At 38.2% G+C, this 22,583-nt stretch overlaps 2 protein-coding genes across 3 annotated transcripts in view; both read right to left on the bottom strand.

Annotated features, from left to right (window-relative positions):
• Positions 1-5,754: 5,754 nt before the first annotated feature.
• On the bottom strand, positions 5,755-9,096 carry LOC131688288 (uncharacterized). Its single transcript, XM_058972480.1, has 3 exons — positions 9,091-9,096; positions 7,685-8,584; positions 5,755-5,967 (listed from the first exon to the last, which is right to left on the bottom strand). Exons 1-3 carry the CDS (start codon positions 9,094-9,096, stop codon positions 5,755-5,757), a joined length of 1,119 nt encoding a protein of 372 aa, XP_058828463.1.
• Positions 9,097-18,283: 9,187 nt separating this feature from the next.
• The window catches only part of LOC131689839 (uncharacterized), a 72,026-nt gene continuing 67,726 nt past the window's right edge, over positions 18,284-22,583 (bottom strand). Inside the window, exons 1-4 of one of the 2 annotated variants that reach the window (XM_058975160.1) lie at positions 21,370-21,615; positions 21,116-21,269; positions 20,941-21,062; positions 18,284-20,878 (exon numbers count right to left, since the gene is read on the bottom strand). In XM_058975160.1, coding sequence (XP_058831143.1) covers positions 19,862-20,878; positions 20,941-21,062; positions 21,116-21,269; positions 21,370-21,441 — 1,365 coding nt within the window. In that variant the 5' untranslated portion in view covers positions 21,442-21,615 and the 3' untranslated portion in view covers positions 18,284-19,861. Of the gene's footprint in view, positions 20,879-20,940; positions 21,063-21,115; positions 21,270-21,369; positions 21,616-22,583 lie in introns of those variants that run through there. The other variant, XM_058975161.1, reaches the window with a different exon arrangement.

Raw genomic sequence — 22,583 nt, 5'->3', positions numbered from 1 at the left:
TGAATCGCGTTTTTTCATCAGCTGACTTAGGCACTAGATTGTCGCTAGATTTAAAATGGAAACATAATTTGTGCTCCAAAACAACGACATGATGTCGTGTAGGAAAAGAAACTGATTTGCTGATGAGATGCTCAATCTTTCTCCGGACTAAAGCAGCCTAGAGGCCGTGTGACTGACGAGACTAAAATATGTCAGACGCGCATTATTTAAAAAAAACATCGTTACTTACCAGAAAAGAAATTTCATAAGATAAATAGGAAAAAAACTTCTATTGTTCGGCATTTTTGTCGCTTAATGAATCATTGCCTTCTGACAATTTCAAAAGCGGTGTATCATCTTGTGTGAAATGAGCTTCCACTCATAATCGGCAGTGATGTAAATCACATAATTTAAGACAGCTCAGATATCGCTGTTAGGGGCACTGAATTGATGGAATACTGAAACAGCAAAATGAACAGGAAATCATCTAATATTCGCATCCATCTGCAAGAAAACAGGTGATAGATGTAACTCTCTGCTATTACGCTATAAGTTGACTAACTGGCTCGTTCCGAATGAGATCGAACCGTCGTTATTTGATCATAAATACATCAGCTCTTGTAATCCCAAATCTACGAACTGGGACACCTACGAAGAAGGTTTGGCTACTTGTTTTTACGGATATTTCCAACGATTGAATCTTCAATCTACTAAACCCAAAAAGTAATGGGGACACTCGTCTGACAAAGATGAAGTACTCAACTGTATTTTTTGAGATACAACTTTCCAGGCTGTACGACGACTGCCTCTGAGTTTATTTCAAGTAGTTCTGATTCTTTGGCATTCGTTTGTAGAGTTGTGATAATCGAATCGATCAAATGAACGCTTGAAAGTTTTGGTCCGTATAAGTTTTCGGGAAGATGAACAAAGCACAAGATTCCCACTTGCCAACCATTGGCGTAGCTTACAAACTAGTGCTCAAATAAAAACTTTTCTGTCGTATGTAAATTTGTGTAAGTTTGTTGCATGTTTTCATATACAATTGACGTATTTTAATGAGCGTATGGACTGGACAATTGTCACATGGCTACTATTCACCGTACTGAGTGGTATACGGGTGATCTTTGTGAAATTTATGATGCAAGGATATGTTGTTGTTCGTAACCCAGAGGGTAAAAAGCTAAACACACCAAAAAATAATGAAATTTAAACGACATGTAAATCAATACAAATGTAAACATACAAAGATTGAATCAAAAATTTGATTGAAAATTACGTTAAAATCAATGCACTCAATTGGAGCATCAAAAAGCATACAATTTTACACTTTCATTCGTGTAATATTACATGTCATGCATTTTACAGAAATATTCGAATAAAAATACATTGAAGTGCATTTGTTTTACGTCTAAAGAAACTGTAATTTTCAATCCATGTGTAAAGTTATAACAAAATTCGTCGAAGAAAGCACGACAAGTCGTGTGTATTTGTTATGGAACTTAATTTTACATTTATATTCACGCTCCAAATATGTGCATGAAAATAAACTTAAAATTACGAAATATTTTTTTCTGTGAAGGTTTTATCAGTAGGGTTCAGACTGTTTACTGTTTTGTGCTGAGTTCCTCTCCTAATCTTTTTTCACCTCTCTTTCCCTTTCCAGAAGGATGTGCCAATTGAGTCAATTTATTCTGATTCCTGAAGTAGGGAAAATTCAATGCAACCGAATCTCTCTCTCTCTCTCTCTCGTTCACTCTTTCACTCTCTCTCTCCCTCTCACTTTGTCTCTCTTTTGTTAAACTTTGCCCGCAAAACTTTATAGGTTTTATTAGGATTTTTCAAAAATGTTTCCAGTCCTAATAAAAATAGGCACTATACTTTTTTATGTTTTAAAACACAATTGACGTAATCCATAAATTCTTGAAATAACTAAAAATTGATCAACTTCAACCAAACGCATGTTTTTTCATTGTGCGTGAAATAATCCTCCACACCCTTCATTTTATTGATGTTGCGCGTAGCATCATGCTTATACGCTTATACAAAACTACTCAAAATTTGAGTTCTGAGTACTCAAATTCCTAAATCAAGGAAAGCTGCCAAAAAATGAGTTTTGAGTTGAGTAAAATTAACTCATCTCATGAGTAGCCAATAAGTTTTAAAATTTTGGGTGAAAAAATACTTTGGACAAACGTATGAAATCGGATGTCGCCCAAAATTTCGAAAAATGACCTTAATGTGAAAGAAATGACGAGGAAACATACAGGAACATCAATCATAAGTTTCGCCATTATTAGTTTTGCTTTATCCTAATTACTTTTAAGCAGGCCCGTGCGCAGAAAACTTTAGTGGAGGGTTTTGATTTTTTCCGTTTCTTAGAAAAGAAAGGTATAGAAACCCTCAATTTGTTTTCCGTTGCCTTGAGGGCCAAGTCTTATGCACCAATAGACTCAGCTCAACAAATTGAGTAAATTTCTGTTGTCAAGAAGGATTCTTCAACAGACTTCTTACTGGCTCGTGGTAGTGTAGGATTGGTTTCTAGCAGTTAGTCTACTTTTAAACAAAAACCTCTTGTTTCTCGAAATTCTTATCCATTCTGGGCAACCGTTAGGTACTACTACTACTCTTGCTCTTTTTATTTTATGTTGATCGTTTCCTGCTTGCTGTCCAACCTTCGCGGTATATCTTAACTGCTCAGGTCTCCTGCAAATAGCGCCATCTGTTAAGATACGAACCGATCCGGAGGTGTCGACCATACATCTCTTTACAACCATCTTCGCAGGGTTTCTTATCCTTCTTGACGTTACTCGTCTCTATGTATCTGCTAGTTGATACTGAGAATTTCTCGACGGTAGTATTTCTCCTTATACTGATGCCATTTAATTGACAGCCACTCCGGTCATCGGTGCTGAAATTTCCCCAGACAATGATATCCCGAAATTTTTACGATTTCGTGTTTGTCCTCCTGAACTCCCGTTGCTAGCCCGCTGATCGAACTTTGCGGCGTAACTGGTCTACTCACAACCGAGTATGGGAAAATCGTATCACGAAACGTTCATTTGTCATTCACAAGAAATCTTTCTTCAGTTGTGATGCATTTTGTTTGCTTAGAAAATTAGGCATAGCAACCTGGTACTACGAACACACGCGAGCTAAAGCTACATATAACAACCAATGAAGAAGCACATCCATTGCTTTTTTATTCTATTCTTTTCCAATGTGGATGGCTTCGCTCACGAAGATCTTCTCGAGCGGCTCGCGATTTGTATAAAATTTTCATTAAACCGTTTTATTTGCTTTCATATTCGCAAAATATTATATATACTTAGAAAATTATCTACCGTTTATTGAATAAATTTTTAAAAGTAAATCAAAATCCTCATGGGAGGGGTTTGAATCCCTAAAGCCCTCCCTTTGCCCACGGGCCTGCTTTTAAGGTTTTTTAAGATCCAGCCGAGACTACGTGATTGTAATCTGCATGCTATCTAAGAAGAGAAAAGTTCTCGGAATATTTGGAATGACCGCATCGTATTAAAGCCGGGAGGTTCAGGTAAATACAGTTTTAAATACCGTTGAATTTTTATATAGATATATTATAAATATGGAATGGTTATTTTTCATATTTTGTTTTTGAGTAACAATTTATCATATTTTGACATTTTCAACCCGAATTCAAAACTTAGTAATCGAGAAAAACTCACTTTTTGATAATGTGCGTTTTAATGAAATTGAGTGACTGGCCACTCACTTTTGAGTTATTTTGGATGAGCATGTACTATTAGATTTTGACATTTGTTTTGAAAATGGCGTTGAAGCAAGTTAGGAGGAACTGAGCAAAATTTTTCTCGCGCATCACAGAAATCCGAGCTACTTACAAGCCAAGTTGGCGAAATTGTTAAATGGCCATAATAAAAGTGTTCGGAAAACGCTTGCCGACAGCCAAAAAAACGACGAAAAGAATGACCGGCTGTTTCAAGCGGAACCGTCCGAGGCCCAACAGACCAGAGCTTCACCCAATATGAATAAAATTTGGGCTATCGTCAAGCGGAACCTCAAGAAAACGCGAAAGACATTTGCAGTGAGATGCAGTTCAGGAATACTGGCGTTCATCTACTGCAACGGACACCAGTACGCTGTCATCTTGTACTAAACCACAAACGGTTGCTTAACCAATAGTTTCGGTTCAAAAAGTAACACACACTCACCGAACAACGATAGTACCTCCTGTGTCTACACACCAACAACCAGCAAAACCAACAAAAAAACCATGAAGACGGATACACCATAGTGACTCATAAGAGTATATCCGCCCAAAAAAAATCAAAAAAGTCGTTGCGCAGATGGCATAGACTTAGACCTTCAAATATTGTCGCGCTTATAATAAAATCTAACATTGCGGGCGTCTGAAAGGCGCATCAAATATAGCCGCAGTTGCTCCGCAAGCAGATTTCAGTGGAGCTTTATTTTTCTGCCAGCTGTGTGCTTTTCGAAAGCTTCAAGGAAAAAGCTGCCTATACATTTATATAGGCGGCTGTCACGCGCCTATCTCAATTGAGCTTTCATATAATCGCATATCGAGCGATTATCCTGCAAGGCACAATAACAGTGTTTCACAAATATATCAAAACTTTGTGAACTTCATTGTTTTATTCATGTACGTTATTTTGCTCATTGTTTAAATCTTGTTGAAAAATTCATTTTTTGCTTTTTTGTTCACTTTTTGCACTTTGCTTAGTTTGCTAATTTTATATATTTTTAATTTCATTTATTTGAAATATTTGATTCGCCTTCTTCTTTTCATTTTATTCGTTTAGTTCATTTTATTGATTTTATTAATTTTATTCTTTAGATTCATTCTGTTCAGTTTATTCCTTGTATGCATGTTATTCATTTTATCCATCAACTTAATACTAGTCACTGTTTTCATTTCATTTTTATGGATTAAGTTTTATTTTATTTTATAATTTTTTCCATTTTCTTCGGATCATTTATTTTTTGTTCATTTTATTGATTTCCATCATTTACTTCATTTTGTACTTTTTATTCTCTTTATTCGATTTGTGTATTATTATTGTACACGATTCTTTTGTTTCATTTATTTCACGATGTTCATTTAATTCTTTAAATATTTATACGATTTTGCATTTTTTTTTCCTTGTAATTTTGTAATTTCAAGCATTTAATTGATTTTCTATAATTTATTCATTTTATTCCATGAGTTCTGCAAACTATTGACTGAGCAAACATCGTTAAGTATCAGAAACGTTTCATTCCAGTCACTAGGAGGATTAAATGGGGCTTCTATCTTCAAGTCGATAGATTCGTGTGTTCTGATTAGTTATGTAGTCTGTTGGAGTTTGATACTTTCTAAGTGGTGGAAAACCATCGCATTTAGAAAACCTGAATCTTTGATTTCGCGCAGATTAAATATATCGATAAATGGTATCTTCATCAAAGTTACTCCAAAATAACTGTTTTGCAAGAGAGCAGAAGACCGAATAAACACTGTAATATACAGCCGATTTTTAATATGGAAGTATCCCTTTAAGAACAGTGAATGTGCCATCCGTTTTAGATGCGCAATTAAGTTTCATGAAACATTGTTGAAGACACCTAAGCATCTGGGCCATCGCCATCTATCGTGTACAAATAATAATATAGCATAAACTAATCAATAAAAAAAACAGACAACAGACTATAGGATCAACTGTCATTAATTTTCATTATTTTTATTTTTCCTTGTTCCTCACTATCTAACTCACTATCAGCGCGTTATCAATAAGGTGCCCCATACTGTAGTGCGGGTACAACCGGTACATTTGGAGGAGACCAGGCTTCTCCAATGTGATTGAAATCACCGATTAGCGTGGGATCTTCCACAGCGGGAACGCTCAAGCTCGGAGGGTACGGAGCTGCTTGTTCCGGTTGGACCGGTTCTTGCCAGCTCTGTCCGACTATCGGCGGATTGGGAGCCGGATCTTCCCAGCTCTGGCCGACATAGACATAGACTTAGACCTTCAAATATTGTCGCGCTTATAATAAAATCTAACATTGCGGGCGTCTGAAAGGCGCATCAAATATAGCCGCAGTTGCTCCGCAAGCAGATTTCAGTGGAGCTTTATTTTTCTGCCAGCTGTGTGCTTTTCGAAAGCTTCAAGGAAAAAGCTGCCTATACATTTATATAGGCGGCTGTCACGCGCCTATCTCAATTGAGCTTTCATATAATCGCATATCGAGCGATTATCCTGCAAGGCACAATATTGTCGCGCTTATAATAAAATCTAACATTGCGGGCGTCTGAAAGGCGCATCAAATATAGCCGCAGTTGCTCCGCAAGCAGATTTCAGTGGAGCTTTATTTTTCTGCCAGCTGTGTGCTTTTCGAAAGCTTCAAGGAAAAAGCTGCCTATACATTTATATAGGCGGCTGTCACGCGCCTATCTCAATTGAGCTTTCATATAATCGCATATCGAGCGATTATCCTGCAAGGCACAATAACAGTGTTTCACAAATATATCAAAACTTTGTGAACTTCATTGTTTTATTCATGTACGTTATTTTGCTCATTGTTTAAATCTTGTTGAAAAATTCATTTTTTGCTTTTTTGTTCACTTTTTGCACTTTGCTTAGTTTGCTAATTTTATATATTTTTAATTTCATTTATTTGAAATATTTGATTCGCCTTCTTCTTTTCATTTTATTCGTTTAGTTCATTTTATTGATTTTATTAATTTTATTCTTTAGATTCATTCTGTTCAGTTTATTCCTTGTATGCATGTTATTCATTTTATCCATCAACTTAATACTAGTCACTGTTTTCATTTCATTTTTATGGATTAAGTTTTATTTTATTTTATAATTTTTTCCATTTTCTTCGGATCATTTATTTTTTGTTCATTTTATTGATTTCCATCATTTACTTCATTTTGTACTTTTTATTCTCTTTATTCGATTTGTGTATTATTATTGTACACGATTCTTTTGTTTCATTTATTTCACGATGTTCATTTAATTCTTTAAATATTTATACGATTTTGCATTTTTTTTTCCTTGTAATTTTGTAATTTCAAGCATTTAATTGATTTTCTATAATTTATTCATTTTATTCCATGAGTTCTGCAAACTATTGACTGAGCAAACATCGTTAAGTATCAGAAACGTTTCATTCCAGTCACTAGGAGGATTAAATGGGGCTTCTATCTTCAAGTCGATAGATTCGTGTGTTCTGATTAGTTATGTAGTCTGTTGGAGTTTGATACTTTCTAAGTGGTGGAAAACCATCGCATTTAGAAAACCTGAATCTTTGATTTCGCGCAGATTAAATATATCGATAAATGGTATCTTCATCAAAGTTACTCCAAAATAACTGTTTTGCAAGAGAGCAGAAGACCAAATAAACACTGTAATATACAGCCGATTTTTAATATGGAAGTATCCCTTTAAGAAAAGTGAATGTGCCATCCGTTTTAGATGCGCAATTAAGTTTCATGAAACATTGTTGAAGACACCTAAGCATCTGGGCCATCGCCATCTATCGTGTACAAATAATAATATAGCATAAACTAATCAATAAAAAAAACAGACAACAGACTATAGGATCAACTGTCATTAATTTTCATTATTTTTATTTTTCCTTGTTCCTCACTATCTAACTCACTATCAGCGCGTTATCAATAAGGTGCCCCATACTGTAGTGCGGGTACAACCGGTACATTTGGAGGAGACCAGGCTTCTCCAATGTGATTGAAATCACCGATTAGCGTGGGATCTTCCACAGCGGGAACGCTCAAGCTCGGAGGGTACGGAGCTGCTTGTTCCGGTTGGACCGGTTCTTGCCAGCTCTGTCCGACTATCGGCGGATTGGGAGCCGGATCTTCCCAGCTCTGGCCGACTATCGGTGGATTGGGTGCCGGTTCTTCCCAGCTCTGTCCGACTATCGACGGATTGGGATCCTCCACCGCCGGTGAAGCCGGATTGATTACGGTTTGCCAATAGGTTTCCTGTACGGGAGATGACGGATTGGCTGGAATGGCTGGGTACACTACGACTTGGCTGGTTGGGTTTTCACCGAAGGTATTTTCCAGATTGTACAAGTTCTCCTGTAGAACGGTGAGCGGACAGTCCTCCGGATTGTGTGGTGGTTCCTCGGTCGGAGGTTCGATTGCTGGTAGTGTTACTGGAATGCCGTAGATTTCATGAGGAATGTACGGTGGAAGGGTTGTTTCCGGCGGAGGTGCAGGAGTAGTTGTTGTTGTCGGTGGTGGTGGTGGCGGTGGAGGTTGTGTAGTAGTAGGCGGTGGTGGTGGAGGATGCGTAGTAGTAGGTGGAGGTGGTGGTGGTTGTGTTGTAGTAGGCGGTGGTATTGTAGTAGTTATTGGAGGCAGCGGTGGAATGATAATAGGAACTCCATAGTGACTAGGTGGTTTGATCGCAGGTGGGTACGGGTGAGATGGAGCGTACAGTTTCAGTTTAACTGGTACGGCTGGTTTCAGGCTTTTCGCAGTGAGAACGTGCGTCTTTAAAGCCAATCCAGCGGACAACAGATGAAGCAGCGCTCCTTCCGAAACGGCGACAACCGCTAGAGTGAAAAGTACTCCAAGAGATTTCTGAAAGAAAGAAACATTTGCTAAAATCCTATTTAAGCGCAAAAAAATATTTTTCTTACCATTGTGATGATTTGCCGATGACCGACATTGGTGTAATGTGATAAGAACTTCTTTAGAACCTTAAATATAAGTGGGTCTCCTACAGAAATTCAAATCAACTTTTATCCCCAAAGGGCAAATAGACTTATTGCTACTTGGGAACAGGATTTTCGAAGCTGTCTATAGAAATGAAGAAGCCAAACTAGCCAAGCAACTAGCTTTGGAATTATTCCGTCATCATGGCGCTCTGTGTTTCTCGCTGTAAAGTATATATCACTGATCTATGTTCTTGCGTCTATGTACATATTTCGTCTTTCTTGTCCTACCAAAGCTTATTAGCTAGTGTTATAAATAGCGCTTAGCATGAGGATATTGTGAGATATATTGTCGTCGATTCGTTCGAGTGTGTCAGATTTGAATTCGAATCAAAATTCTCTGTAACGGAGATTCATTTGCGAGTTAACTACGATCATGTTCAGTAGGTTACAGAAAAAGATAACAAATGCACTTCTATTATCAGAGAACCTATGCCTCGAACGAATTAGTTTTTCATTCTGTTTTACTTTTTACTATAGTTTTTTTTCTCCTACAAATATGGCAATCAGTTTGTATTATGTTTGTATGATCACTTGGTAGTTACTTCAAGCTTGTTTAGGCTTATATTAGTTGCGAATGGATCTACTACTTTTTCACGAAACTTACATGCTACACACTGGAATGGGTTAAAAATCTTAAAAGTATGGCAATTTCTTTCGAGAAGCGACAGAGTTCTATTGAACTTTTGAAGAATTCGAAGCTGGTATCAAGAGGGCTGTTGGCTAATCCTGGCTAAGGGACCATTCATAAATTACGTAACGCTTTTAGGGGGGGAGGGGGTACGACAAGTTGTGACAAGTTGTGACATAGGGGGGAGGGGGTGTTAACTAGATCGTTACGTAACATGTTTTCATCGAAGAAAAAAAAAATTTTTCTTGGAATTTGTTACGTAACAGGGGAGGGGGGGATGGAAAAATTTGTGACAATTTGTTACATAGGGGGAGGGGGGGGTCAATTTTGGGCAATTTTTGCGTTACGTAATTTATGAATGGTCCCTAAGGTTTTTTTGCAGTTTTTCCATGTTTGCTATTACAGTGGCTGACAAGAAAAATTGGTTGCTTGTGGAATGTGAATCCAAAACGGTGTAAGTCGTACAATTTCTAATAATAAGTAGAAGAAATACCTAAATTGATACTAAGGTTTAATCTTATACAAATAAAATTCAGAGGAGCAGAATCGATCGATCATTTCAAATATTAACCCCTTCATGCCCATGTTGTTTATAAACAACAACGTTTTTAAACAGCATTGTTTTAGGCAAGATTTGCTCACCAAAATAAGTAAGGCTAGTAACTGAGACTATCACCTTTCATTTGAACGCGTATAATTAGAAGTATTATTCACAGAACTAACATTATTGCTATTATGTCGTTTTCGATTGAGAACCTAGACACTAACCCAGGTTAGTTGCTTCAAACAAACGTTTTAATGGAACTGAGTTGGGTTCTCGCAAAACAGCGGTAGTGTGAGCGAACCCGAAATATATTTCAGGTTGGAACCCAACTCGGTTTTCAGTTCAGTGGAGCATAACCTAGGTTCGAAACTAGCTTCAAACAAACGGTTTGACAGCATATAGTTCCGAAACTGAGTTAGTTTCTGCCTCAAGCGAAAACGACATTAGTTTCATAGGCTTCCGCAGGAGCAGTGCCAGGGTTATTATTAGTTAGCGAAATTTTAATATATTTTTGATATCTGGCAATATTATTGAAAATTGATAAGACCTATGAATTGAGACTGTCTTCGACTATCTTTTCCATGCATTTAGACTATTTCAAATATTACAGGAAAATTTCATTGAGCATCGGAAGGTAAAAATTGAACAGCTTCAAGCACTGCAAGGGAAGTAGTCCTTAAGCAAAAATAATGTTGAAATCCTATACGCGCTAGAGAAAAAGTTGGGCATGAAAGGGTTAAGGTACCAACATAAAAATAAAATCGTGTTGTGTTCGTATCTGAATTCAATATCGAGTTCTTATTATAGACACTCATAGTAATAGACCGGCGAAGTTACTTTTGTCAGACAATCTGTCAAAATGGGGAGTCAAACGAGCATGACGTCATACAATGCAAACAAGCAGAACAAGTATTGCGATTTTATTTCAAAATGCATTTTGTTATTCACATGAGGCTTTACTTTTCATGTCCGTATGAGTGTTTTACAACTAGGCTGTGCAGGCTGACGAAGTGGACTGATAAGTCGACATAAAATGAAGTTTGCTGTGAGCCGTGTATACCAACATTGCCATTACGCTGTGAAGCAATGTTTGTAAATACGGCTCACAGTAAAAGTCAATTTATGTCGAATTTGTCAGCGTGCTCAGCCTAATGTTCTTTAGAAAGATATTTATTGTGTTCTGCCTAACCGCATAAACAGCATTTTACTTATGCTCATTTTCATCTACTTTGAGTTTTTGAAGAAATTTGATATTTTTTTTGCATTCCTTTATTTCTTGTATCAAAGTCTTGTATCAGAGTATCAAACGTATAACTTCTCTTTTGATTCATATATTGAATATCTTGAAAAATTATTTTGATAAACACAGATGATCGAATATAGTCGAGCACGTTCGAGCTTGTACATTTTTGGGTGATGCCAATTTAACATGCTTGTTTTTTCAGTTGCCAGTTTTGCGGTTTTTTTTCATCCGCGAGTCTATTACTATGAGTGTTTATAATTCTGATTTACCACCATTGATTGAAGTAAACACAAAGCTCAGTTTTGTAATCGTTTGTTTGATGCAGCCGTATAAACCAGCCCCCTGTCAAGGACGACGTCTCTGTACAGCCAGCATCACTGCCATGAAAGGCAAAACATTGATTTTGAACCAAATGATTAGAAGCTGTATTTAGTTACAAAATATCGATTTTCTGAATGATATGATATTAAATCATCCCACAAGATGCAAAACGTCGTGTGGAATGCTTGAATATCGAGCATAGTGCCGAACATAATTCTTTGTTTGGGGCTTTATAGCTATAACGCCCCATATATGTCGATCGCTGTCAAACTCCATATGATGGTATAGGGTTGCCAGGGGGCTGGTATAAACAAGTTATCCTCCGGGGAGAGATATGCACAGAGCGAGCCAGCTGAGCCAATCTACCTATTTTTGGCAGCACTGCAAGATTTTAACAATGGAATTGAAGGTTGCCTTATTTTCTGCATTTCTCTTCGTATCTCTCTCCTAGAAGATAATTAGTATCACAGATAACAAACATATAAGCTAGAACAAACTTTCCCGAAAAACCTGTGTAAATATTTAAATGAAAATACGAAATAGATGTTTACACAGGTTTTTCGGGAAAGTTTGTTCTAGCTTATATGTCTGTTCTCTGTGGTATAATAGAGTTGAATTCATCCAGGAGTGGCTTATATAATGAAATTATTTTTTTTAACAGAGTTCAATTTGTGATTGCTAAAATAAATTCAACAAGACCTGGAGTTCAGTCTATTTTCTACTTCTGTTAGAGTCTGACCTACAATCGTGTAAAATGAACGATAACTATCAGTCCCTTTATCTAGTGTGAACGAAGGAAATTTCGTGAATTGAAATATTGTCTGAAGGCGAAAGTGGTACTAAGGCTTATGTAAGACGTCTATATTCAGTATCATCACATGCGTAATGCAATGCTGATATCAATCCATTAGGCAAAGCAGAAAGATTCGTTTAGTAGAACGACCTAAAGCACGTGACTGAAAGTGATAGTGTTGGATTTAAGATTCCCGTGTATATGGAAAATAACAATATAGGGGTGAGACTATATGACCTTACACCGCGTACGGCTTCTAAACTAATTGCAAAATGTCGCAATACAGAGAAGAAGATTCCGTTACACCAGATACCTTTACCTATTACCTCCTTTTTGACTGTAGAACTCTAAATTGGCGAAACTAATATTGCACAAATCAGGCCATGTCCTGTAATCAGACAGCACAGGAGCTTGCGCGGAACACACAGTGGAGAAAGCATCTCAGTCGATTGCCCGCTAATCTACAGCAAGCTAATCCAGAGTAGAGATTTCAATGCGAATACCTGAACAGACAGTAGCCAAATATGTGACAGCTGTGCAGGTCATAATGACAATTGCAAAAATAGCATCTAACACCCCCTAACACAGTCAACTGTTAGCACCATCGGAGAGGAAATTAATAACAATTAGTGCAAGAAGTAAGAAAGTAAGCATGTCTGTAAAAGACTATCAAAAGTCTATAAAATACATAAATATTTGTAAATCTGGCTTACTAAGTAACAGTCAAAATCGAAGATATGACCTGACGTGAGTTAACTTCCGACGCCTAGCTTCAAATAGTATTACGACACATGTCTTGTCTTGTCTTACCATAGAAAGACTAAAATCGAATATATTTGGCAAATATATAATTACATTTTTTTTTACTTTATAACGACATTTAATTATCTAGGGATTACCATGTAGAGGGAAAGTTATAAAAATTTTAGAGCCATAGTACTCAAGTGACAGCAAGGATGTGTAATATACAGATCGGAAAACTAGAAGTGGCAGGGTCATTAGAAATAGGTTTAAAATCTAGCACACTAATCTTTTGTTTTCTGCTGGCAGGAATCAAGCTCAGGCAGAGTTACTACGAATCGCTCAAGTCTACTAACATGTCTCACGTTGACGACAGACGTGTTTCTCTTTAGCATGAGAACCGACTGGTACGAAGATTGGTAATGGAAAGTTTCACATAGAAGTTTTATATTGTATTAGGGGATAGTTTCGCAAAGACAATATACCCAAAACGCGACACGTGTGATTTACATGCAAGGAAGCATGATTCTGGTGTGAAATATGCATTATAACTGGTATAATGCGTATAAAGCGTTATTGGTCAGGGTTAAAAAGCATTATGCTACGATTACACCCTAGTTAACTGCACAAACCCACTATTGAACTTCTATTGATGAATTTGAAGTTATCAGAGTGTTGGTTTTAAAATAAACCTGCACTAATACACATGCAAAGGGCGCCTTCACCCGTGTACATGTGCATTCGTATGTGCACGCCACTCGGGCTTTAAAAATATTCACACATACTCTTGGAACTTATTTCAATTACGCCGATGTCATAGCCAGGGTTGCCACTATTTTACAAAGAAAATCTGGCAATTCAACTAAAAATGTCTGGCAAAATCTGGCACTTGACAGCGACCTCACAGTCATCGAAATTTGGCATACATTTTAGTTTTCATAGAATGTACATAAATCGATTTTATTAAATTTTTTAGACATTATAACCCAAATTTCCAAAATATTTATGTAGCAGCTTCTAAAACTTAAAAAACCTGGCAGTATGAGAAATTTGTCTGTTTGTCTGAAAGCAGCAAAAATCTCTGGCTGTGCCAGATAAATCTGGCATAATGGCATCCTTTGGCATAGCTCGCTTCATTCTACCTAAATGTACCAGTGTTTCGTGGGTTCTAGATAGGATTTATGTTCATCATTTTTGTATTTCGCAGCAGTAGCAGCTCTCTGCAGACTAGTAACATTGAGAGCCCCTTTAAAATGGTTGTGCTGATGATGAAATGGCTTTGTTCTTTCGAGCAGAAGTGTCATTTCGATATTAATTTTTCAAAAGGGCTAATGAGATTTTTGTAAACAAACTTATTTTGCTCATTATTCCGCTGCCGAGTTGAATTTCATGAAAAATACACACGAGTCAACATCTTTACCCTTGGTAGAATCAATTTCAAATGTTTTCTGAGTTGAAATTATAACAAATAAAGAGAAATCAACAAAACAAAAGTTTTATCTTATTAGGCCTATTCAAAAGTTGATATGGATTTGATCATTTGAGTCGTGTACAGTGTACAAAAGAAAATGGTATTATTTTTTCTTGGTTTTTATATTCTTTTCTGTATAAAAATCCAGGTAACAAATACTCTATTGCGATTAGAGGTATGTTCACATATTAAAACATGTTAAGATATGTCTAAGGAACAACTTTTGATGATATGTGGGCATGTAGGGCCTATTAAATCAGAGTTTAAATGATTTTCCTATGGAAACATAGCAAAAACACGATTTTGATTGGAGACACCTCTAAATCATGTCCAAATTAAGCCATTTTTGGCAAAAGTTCTTAAATTCACACCTAGAACAAAAACCTGAGCTGACCCATGTATATTTCAAAACTTTTTCAAAATGTGGAGAGGTCTAGTGTACACTTCTCTTCGGAAATATCATTCTAGTGCACTCCAGCATCCTGTTGAACGTCCATCGAAAATTAATTCAAGCGCAAACCATATCTAGCCAAACATGTCAAATGGTCCTAAGTGCAAATGACAGTTTCTCTTTGTTTACATTTGTTACTCAACTCTTAGCAGAATAAGCTAGTCGAAATCAGAGTTTTTCGATATATCGTGAAAGAATATTGAAAGGTTTTAAGATGACGCCGTAATAATCAAAAGAGAAAGTAAACAAAGAGAGGCTCACATTAGCACTTAGGACCATTTGACATCTTTGATTATGTTCACTGCATCGATAACTGATGTCGTTTTTGCTTGAGGCAGAAACTAGCTCAGTTTCGAACTTAACTGCTGTCAAACTGTTTGTTTGAAGCCAGTTTCGAACCTAGGTTATGCGCCGCTGAACTGAAAACCGAGTTGGGTTCCAACCTGAAATATATTTCGGGTTCGCTCACACCACCGTTGTTTTGCGAGAACCCAACTCAGTTCCATTAAAAACGTTTGTTTGAAGCAACTAACCTGGGCTAGTGTCTAGGCTCTCAATCGAAAACGACATGAGAGAGCGTTGCCATATCCCTGTCAAAAAAATGCGGACGAACATGGTCAGGCGATTTAAAAAGTTTGACGTTTGACTCAACTCGCCTGTGCTAATTTCCCCTAGGAACAAATGCAATTTGCGAATGCGATTTAAAGGCAATTTCAATACTTAGACAAATTTTCTGGCGGCTGAAATGGACTTGGTTGTTTTTTTTTTTTGCGTTTTTCAAACATGGCGGTTCATGTTTGGCTTAAGTTTAAAATTGTTTTTTTTTTAAACAATTGGCGTGTTCCCGCTTGTATTTTGTTTGTTTAGTGCACTTAATTTAGCCAACGAATGTGAAAAATTGTGGAATCGTGTGTAAGTATAGTGGAATAAGATCTCCGAGTCTAAATGAAAGTCAGATTGTGGTAAGTTTTGGTGTGCTATACGAATGTCACCATCGATTCTTCCTATAGTCTGGTGGTGATTACCTAGTGTACCGATAAATTTATGTGAGTAGATAGTGAATCCGAAAATAATTATTATTTTTAATTTTCATATCAGGCAATTAAGGGCGATTAAATGGTGCGTTCCCTGGGCGATTTAGGGGCGATTTAAGGGCGGGTAGAGCGGCAAAAAATGACGGCGGCAAATCGCCCAAATGTTGCTTAGAAAATAGCCCCTAATTGCCAGCAAATTGCTGGCAAATTGTAGGGCAATTAGCGCATCCGAGTTGGAAAATAGCCCCCCGCTAGCCAGAAACTTGCCCTTTTTGACTGGGATGGACCATTTGCTGTGCTATGAGTAAAACTCACCGCGTAACTTACACATATACTTGCGTACAGGTTAAATGTGTACATCAGCACAGCTTGTTTGAAATTAAAGCCAAATTTACACCTTTCCGATCCGATTCAGTGACGGTTCAGTACCGTGCACGGCCGCCAATATTCGCATTTGGATTGCATGAAAGAATATTGGTGTCCGTGCACGGCACTGAAACGGATCGGATTGGTGTAAATTTCGCTTAAGTCATTTGCAGACAAAACAGCATCGCTGTGTGTGATGACAGTAGTTCGTACAAACACCAATGAGACATGAGACAACCAAGCAAAATTAACTAACACTTTTACAAGCGAATTTACTATACGGTTGCGTGCAGCGTTGCCAACATTTTTTCAAAAAAAACAGACCTTTCTTGAAAAAAAAAACTGGAAAAACTGGATGCTCGAAAAAAGTTAAAATGTTTAAGTCAACGATTCAATGAACGTAATTTTTAGTAAATACGTATGTTCCATACCTCTTTTTCTGAAAATTTCAGTCCAAATTAAAAAAAAAATGTAAAATATTCGAATTTGATTGTAATTGTGATAGTAAGACGAATTTTACTGTTTTGAAGGTTTCAATCTACACATCCACAAAATCCTAAATTTAAGATCATTTGCTAAATTTGAGGATGCGCTTAAAACTTTCTTTAGATATCACTATAACAACTAGCTGAAAATTCAACAAATGGTCATCAAAATATTAGTCACAATGTAGTTTATTGTTTATTTTTGAGTAAAATTCATTTGAAATCGAATCATTTGTACATTCCCGAACCGTTTTACTCACCAGTGGTATAAAAAGAGTTCAGGTTACGGTGGATTAAAATCTTATTCTGGGGCACTCGGCATCATCCAATGGCTTGCTTGAAAATTCTATGAATCAAGAGTCAATTTGTGGCGTGTGAAAATCATCGGCGTCGCACAGTGGAGTAACTGGAACAAATTCCTGGTCAATAACCAAAATATTTTTTTTTTGATTTTCTCCTTCGTTATATTTTTTTACATACCTAAAATCCTGCTGAATAACGTGGCAAAATTAGGAGTATGTCAAAAATTGTTACAGATTTTTTGCATGGATGAAAATTGGCGATATTTTAAGGGGGTTTTTAATCATTTTAATTATATATCCAACAATATCGTTTTGTAGTGATGATGACTGTATTAAGTAAGACAATATTATTACAAATGTAGTTGAACACAGCCATTTGTATAACTTTAGGCTAAAACCGACTGAAAATATTAGTGTTGCAGCGCATTGCACCAACTTTAAAATATACGTTTGTTATATATTTTATTCCAAACTTGAATGATAAAAAATTCCAGCTATCCGAAAAACGTTTGAACTCTTCCGATCTTGTCCGATCTACAAATTCCAAGCGATTTGAAAATATTGAAATTTTTAGTAATTTGAGGTACACCGAAATGCTGTAGTGTCAAATGAAATGTTTTTTTTTAAATGAATCTTTATGAAAATATGCACAGGCGTCCCTTTTCCACTGATCAACTGTTTGTGCAACTGGAGAAACAAATGTATTCACAAAGATCATCTCGAAATTACTAGTTTTCGAAAGGATATAGAAAATTGACCTCTGCACTGGTAGGTGGATAAATGTCCAGGGCCGGCGGAAAGCGTGGGTAGTATGGGTAGTACTACCCACTCGAATATAACCGAGTAAGTAATTACCCACTCGAAATTTTGAACCATTTCAAAAAATTTAGATGCGCAACGCATGTATCTCGCACTACACACATTTGAAAACATCGATGTACCACAATTCCATTTGCATAAACGAACGTGATTTAATGTGAATGTAATGTAAGCGTGCGCATTGCGAAAAGGGAAACTATTGGACCCCTCACCCTATGCTTTCTACCCACTCGGGCGTAAAGTGTTTCGCCGCCCCTGTAAATGCCAAATTGTTCCAAGAACTAGTTATTGGGCCCTATTCTCACAGTCATGTCACCTAGTGACTAGAGTAAATTTTGTTCTAGTCACTAGGTGACGTGACTGTGAGAATAGGGCCCATTGTCTATTTTTTGTTCACATCAGGCATCATAAAAGCAATAGCAGCAACAAATATTTTTGGCCAGTATTTGACACCAGTTACTCCTCTGTGCGTCGGCGGCGTGGCGCGTCGTCATAATAAGGAAAGATTACGAAAGATTACGAATCAAACAATATTCTCGTAACAGTTCCAAAAAATTGGATCGAAAACATAACAGTTTCGGTTGAATTTTGGCGACACAGCCTTTTTGCTCACAACCCTAGAAGCAGATAACTTGTGATGCATTTTTGAAAATTAGCGAAATTATCTAATTTGATGCAAATTTATTATACATTTCTATAGTGATCTGCCCCTAGTCACAACCACAATATCGCTTTTTACTGACAACTGTGCAAAATTTGTAGGAAAAATGTTGTTTTTTGTTTTGCATACATAATGACTTTTCGCGCGAAAAATAATTTACCCAGTTATAGCTTATACGGATCAATGACGAGGTCACCGTGTCAGGTAACTGACTCAGGCAAGTTTGCTTAGTTCACCCTTTAATTATTGCATCTCAGAACCGATCACAATCCAAAACTCTGAAGTCATTCTAAATTCAACCGATTCGCTTTGAGTGCATGGTTTATGGTAGGAGGGAGCATTGAAACCTGTGATTGAATTGAACTAGCGCCTACTGTTATGAGTGACTGAAATTGAACAATTGAGCTGGCATTGAAATCGTCAGCAGTTTGTTGATTTATGGAACCAACGCTCCCTGAAACTTTCATCAATCTTTGCAGTGCTAAAAAGAGGCGCCACACGAAAAAAAAATGTGACTAATACTTGTGGTGACAAGCGGTGTTCGAATGGTTTAATGGATTTGCAAAAAAAAAGTGTAACTTAGCATGCCGTGACCGATAGCAAAGCAAATACCTATGAGTAGAGTAGAGCAGCGAAAAGCGTTTATATAGGTTGACATATCCAAATTTGTCCGATGATCGACCCAACATATATATTCTGATACGCCAAGCAAAATTTAATTTCGTCCAAAACGTCAAGCCAGAAAACCCCACCCATTTCGAACACCGCACCCACTACTAACTTAGTTCTGTCTGACCAGCATGCAGGATTAGGATTGTCAACAGCCCTCAAACCATCAAAACGAGCGGACTCGTGCCTGATGCTGGAAGGTCAACAATTTACTCGACGGGGGAGGGACATTTCATTTACCCACTAACGATACAAAGAACCGGTAAAGTTCAACTTTAATCTCGGCTAAGCTATTTGCTTTAGTTTACTTTAGCAGTGTCACGAAGAACGCCCGCGGCGCGGTAAAAGCAATCGTAGCCTGTAATGACATCGCCTCCGCACATCTGTCGAGAGTCCAGTTGACCACCACCATCATCATCATCATCATTATCATCATCAGCTAGTGGCACCCGATCTCGATCAGATTGAAATCGTTAATTAACTAAACCTACTATCGCGAATGCTTACCGTCGTGGGTAGAACTAGGGCTAATAAATAATTTAATGGAAGCGTAAGAACTTGGCGATTGAAGGGTGGTGGTAGGCGATTCGCGTGGGAAGTTCTCCCACGTTTTTACAGCGGTCGTGGATCATAAGGAGTAGCGTTAAATCCTACGAAGCGATTGTTCTTCCGATGGACAAATCCTTTGCCGGGGCCGGTGTTGTAATACACAACCCTGCGGATACCGAACGGGTCGATGTATCCGAAGCTACCCTCTCGGGATGAACTACCGGAGTTGGTTTCCTCGTGATACTGCCGCGGTAGATAGTACCGGAAACCGTCGTTAGTAACCGACACACCGTCGTAGATGTGATCGTCGTCTCGTCGAATCGTTTGGTACTGCTGGTAGCTTGCCGGCGGTTCCAGCAGATCTCGGTTGAAACTCGGCAGAGAATCGAGATTGTTGTCGGAGAGTGGAACTACCAGAGGTTTAGGAGCTGGAGTAGCCCGCTCAATAAAGGGAGCCGCTGAAGTGATGGTAATGGGCTGGACGTAAGGAGGACGTCTCCTTTCCTGCTGAAGTCGCCGCCTGTGTGGAAAGGGAGTAGAGTAAGGTACCACACGGTAGTAGTGCTGTTTTGGAGGTAGTAGATCATTGCTCAGCTGGTAACTGTAGGAGTTTTCGGGTCGTGGTGTCTGATAATCGAATTCGTTCGGTTGTCTCGTATCGCTGTTGTAGATGACTAGCGGAGGTAGATGAGCCTGGGAACGATCGGCTAGAGGAGAAGGCGTTGAAGCAGGCGGATATACTGCGATCGGCGTCGAGGAAATATCGTTCCCTGCAAGCGGAGAATACGGCGTGCTGGAAGGTATGAAGACATTAGGCCTTGGCGTGCTGGATGGGTAATGTCTGCTAGGCGGTAAATATTGTTCAATATCTGCTGGCAGATAGTTTGTATTGACGGGCTGCGAGTGTGGCCTAATGAATACAGCTTTGATGCCCGTCGTGGTCACCGGTGGTGCTATCGGTGCGGGAGATTGAGGCGCAATGGCAACCGGTCGCGGTGGTTTTGGAGGTGGATAGGCTGGACCCTGGGACACTAGGACACCGGAGTCAGCCGGTCGATTCTTGACGGATTTCATGGCATCCTAGTGAAAAACAAACAAAATCAGCTTGAAAGATACCGACAATACCAGTACAGAGTCCATACCTGAATCGGAATATCACTTCCCACAAATACCGTTTTCGATTTCAATATTCGATAGCCTTTGTCATCGGCGATGTAGTCCTTCTGGCGTAGATAGCCGGAGGCATCAATCCACGCATCAGTTCCTGGCGGTGAAGATTAGGGTAATACTGTTTTTGAATGTAATAAAAATTCTCACCTATCACTGTACCATCTTGTAGGCGCTTCTCCTTCCGGTACTGGCCGTTGTCAGTTTGATACTTAAAATATCGTTCGGGTCCTTCGTCTGTTTGGATGTGATACTGATTGCTGTCTGGTGTGCCCCAAGATGCATTGACCTTATCCAAATATATCTGTATGTAGAGAGACAGGAAAACGAGAAATTAGTAAATTCCCGAAATTTGCTTGTTTGTTTCGAAAAGCAACACGTTTTTAGGCGTGGGTGAGACGAACCGCTACAAAACAAGTTTCGTTCTTTTTGCACTGTAGAAGCTGCTTAGAGGTTTTGGAGTTTTTGCGCCACATGAGCTTTGCTTCAGTCTGAGAGGTTGCTTCAAACCCACGAAAATCGTCGCTTACTCTAAAAAAAAGTTCTTGACTCCGATGCGGGCGGGGGGCTGGACTTTATCCATCACGGTCCAGATCGGCCACTCGGCAGAAACGGAAAGAAATGATATACAGCTGCCATGCGGAATGGAACCAATCCATTTGCGAACTGGTGCGCCGTTTATGGAAGCTTGTTCCTCCCGACAGCAGCTGACGGCGACAAGATATCGGAGTTTAGTGCTCGGAGGGGAACGAGAAATTAAAACGAGTCTGCGTCAGTACCTACGCGTGCAATTTCAATTGAATGCTGGTTCTGGTGTACCAGCGAATTGCTGATGGTCGTCGATTGCGAGTTTGTGCTGATTTCATTAATGTGTGCCTGTTTGGACCGATTGCTGATTCTGATTTATATGAGTGAGAATTCTTGGCCTGGTGGGTGAAATCGCTTTCGGAATTGAGTACAAATTAGTTTGGCTAGATCCGCATTCGAGTGCTCTGTTTAGTTTGATCGACTTGCTTGCTGTAATAAATTTCTGGGAGGTGTTGTGGCGATTTTATCGTAAAAGGTAAATGAGTACAAAATATGCTTGCGAAGTTATGCCATAAACCATGCATTGCTAGTGGAAAAAAGTTCATAATTTGTAGCCAAAAATTTCTTTTTTAAATTTTCAGAACTTTGTAAAAATTGCAACTGCACGCCGATTTTTAACTGGCGGCGTTGACAGCATCACGTCGTTGATAAATTTCGCCGGCGGTGTATTGGATTTACTCGGCGTAAAAACAATTTATTACCCTTAGAATTAAGTTTGGCAATATCTATCTCGGCGGTATACTAAAATATTTAGAATCTTCTTTTCAAAACTGAAACTGAAATTTCTTAACGCCAGGGATTGTAATTCTCTCTCACTCACGCGAGAAGTAGCTTATCCGATGTCCAACTTTTTCGAGATAAGAAGAGTCGCAAAATTCTCCGTCTCCACAAATAGCGTGAGAATGTTTTTCCGGATAAAATTTATTTGACTTTTTCCTTCTTACCGGAGAAGGTGATAAAATTTTAATTTCGTGGAAATCGATAAAAACTTCAAAAAATACACTTAATTACAAAGAAAAGCGGCACAGAA

The sequence above is a fragment of the Topomyia yanbarensis genome, chromosome 3 (assembly GCF_030247195.1).
Source record: "Topomyia yanbarensis strain Yona2022 chromosome 3, ASM3024719v1, whole genome shotgun sequence".
Taxonomy (NCBI): Eukaryota; Metazoa; Arthropoda; class Insecta; order Diptera; family Culicidae; genus Topomyia; species Topomyia yanbarensis.
Note: the sequence above shows the minus strand (reverse complement) of the source record. Positions and strands in the feature narration are given on the sequence as shown.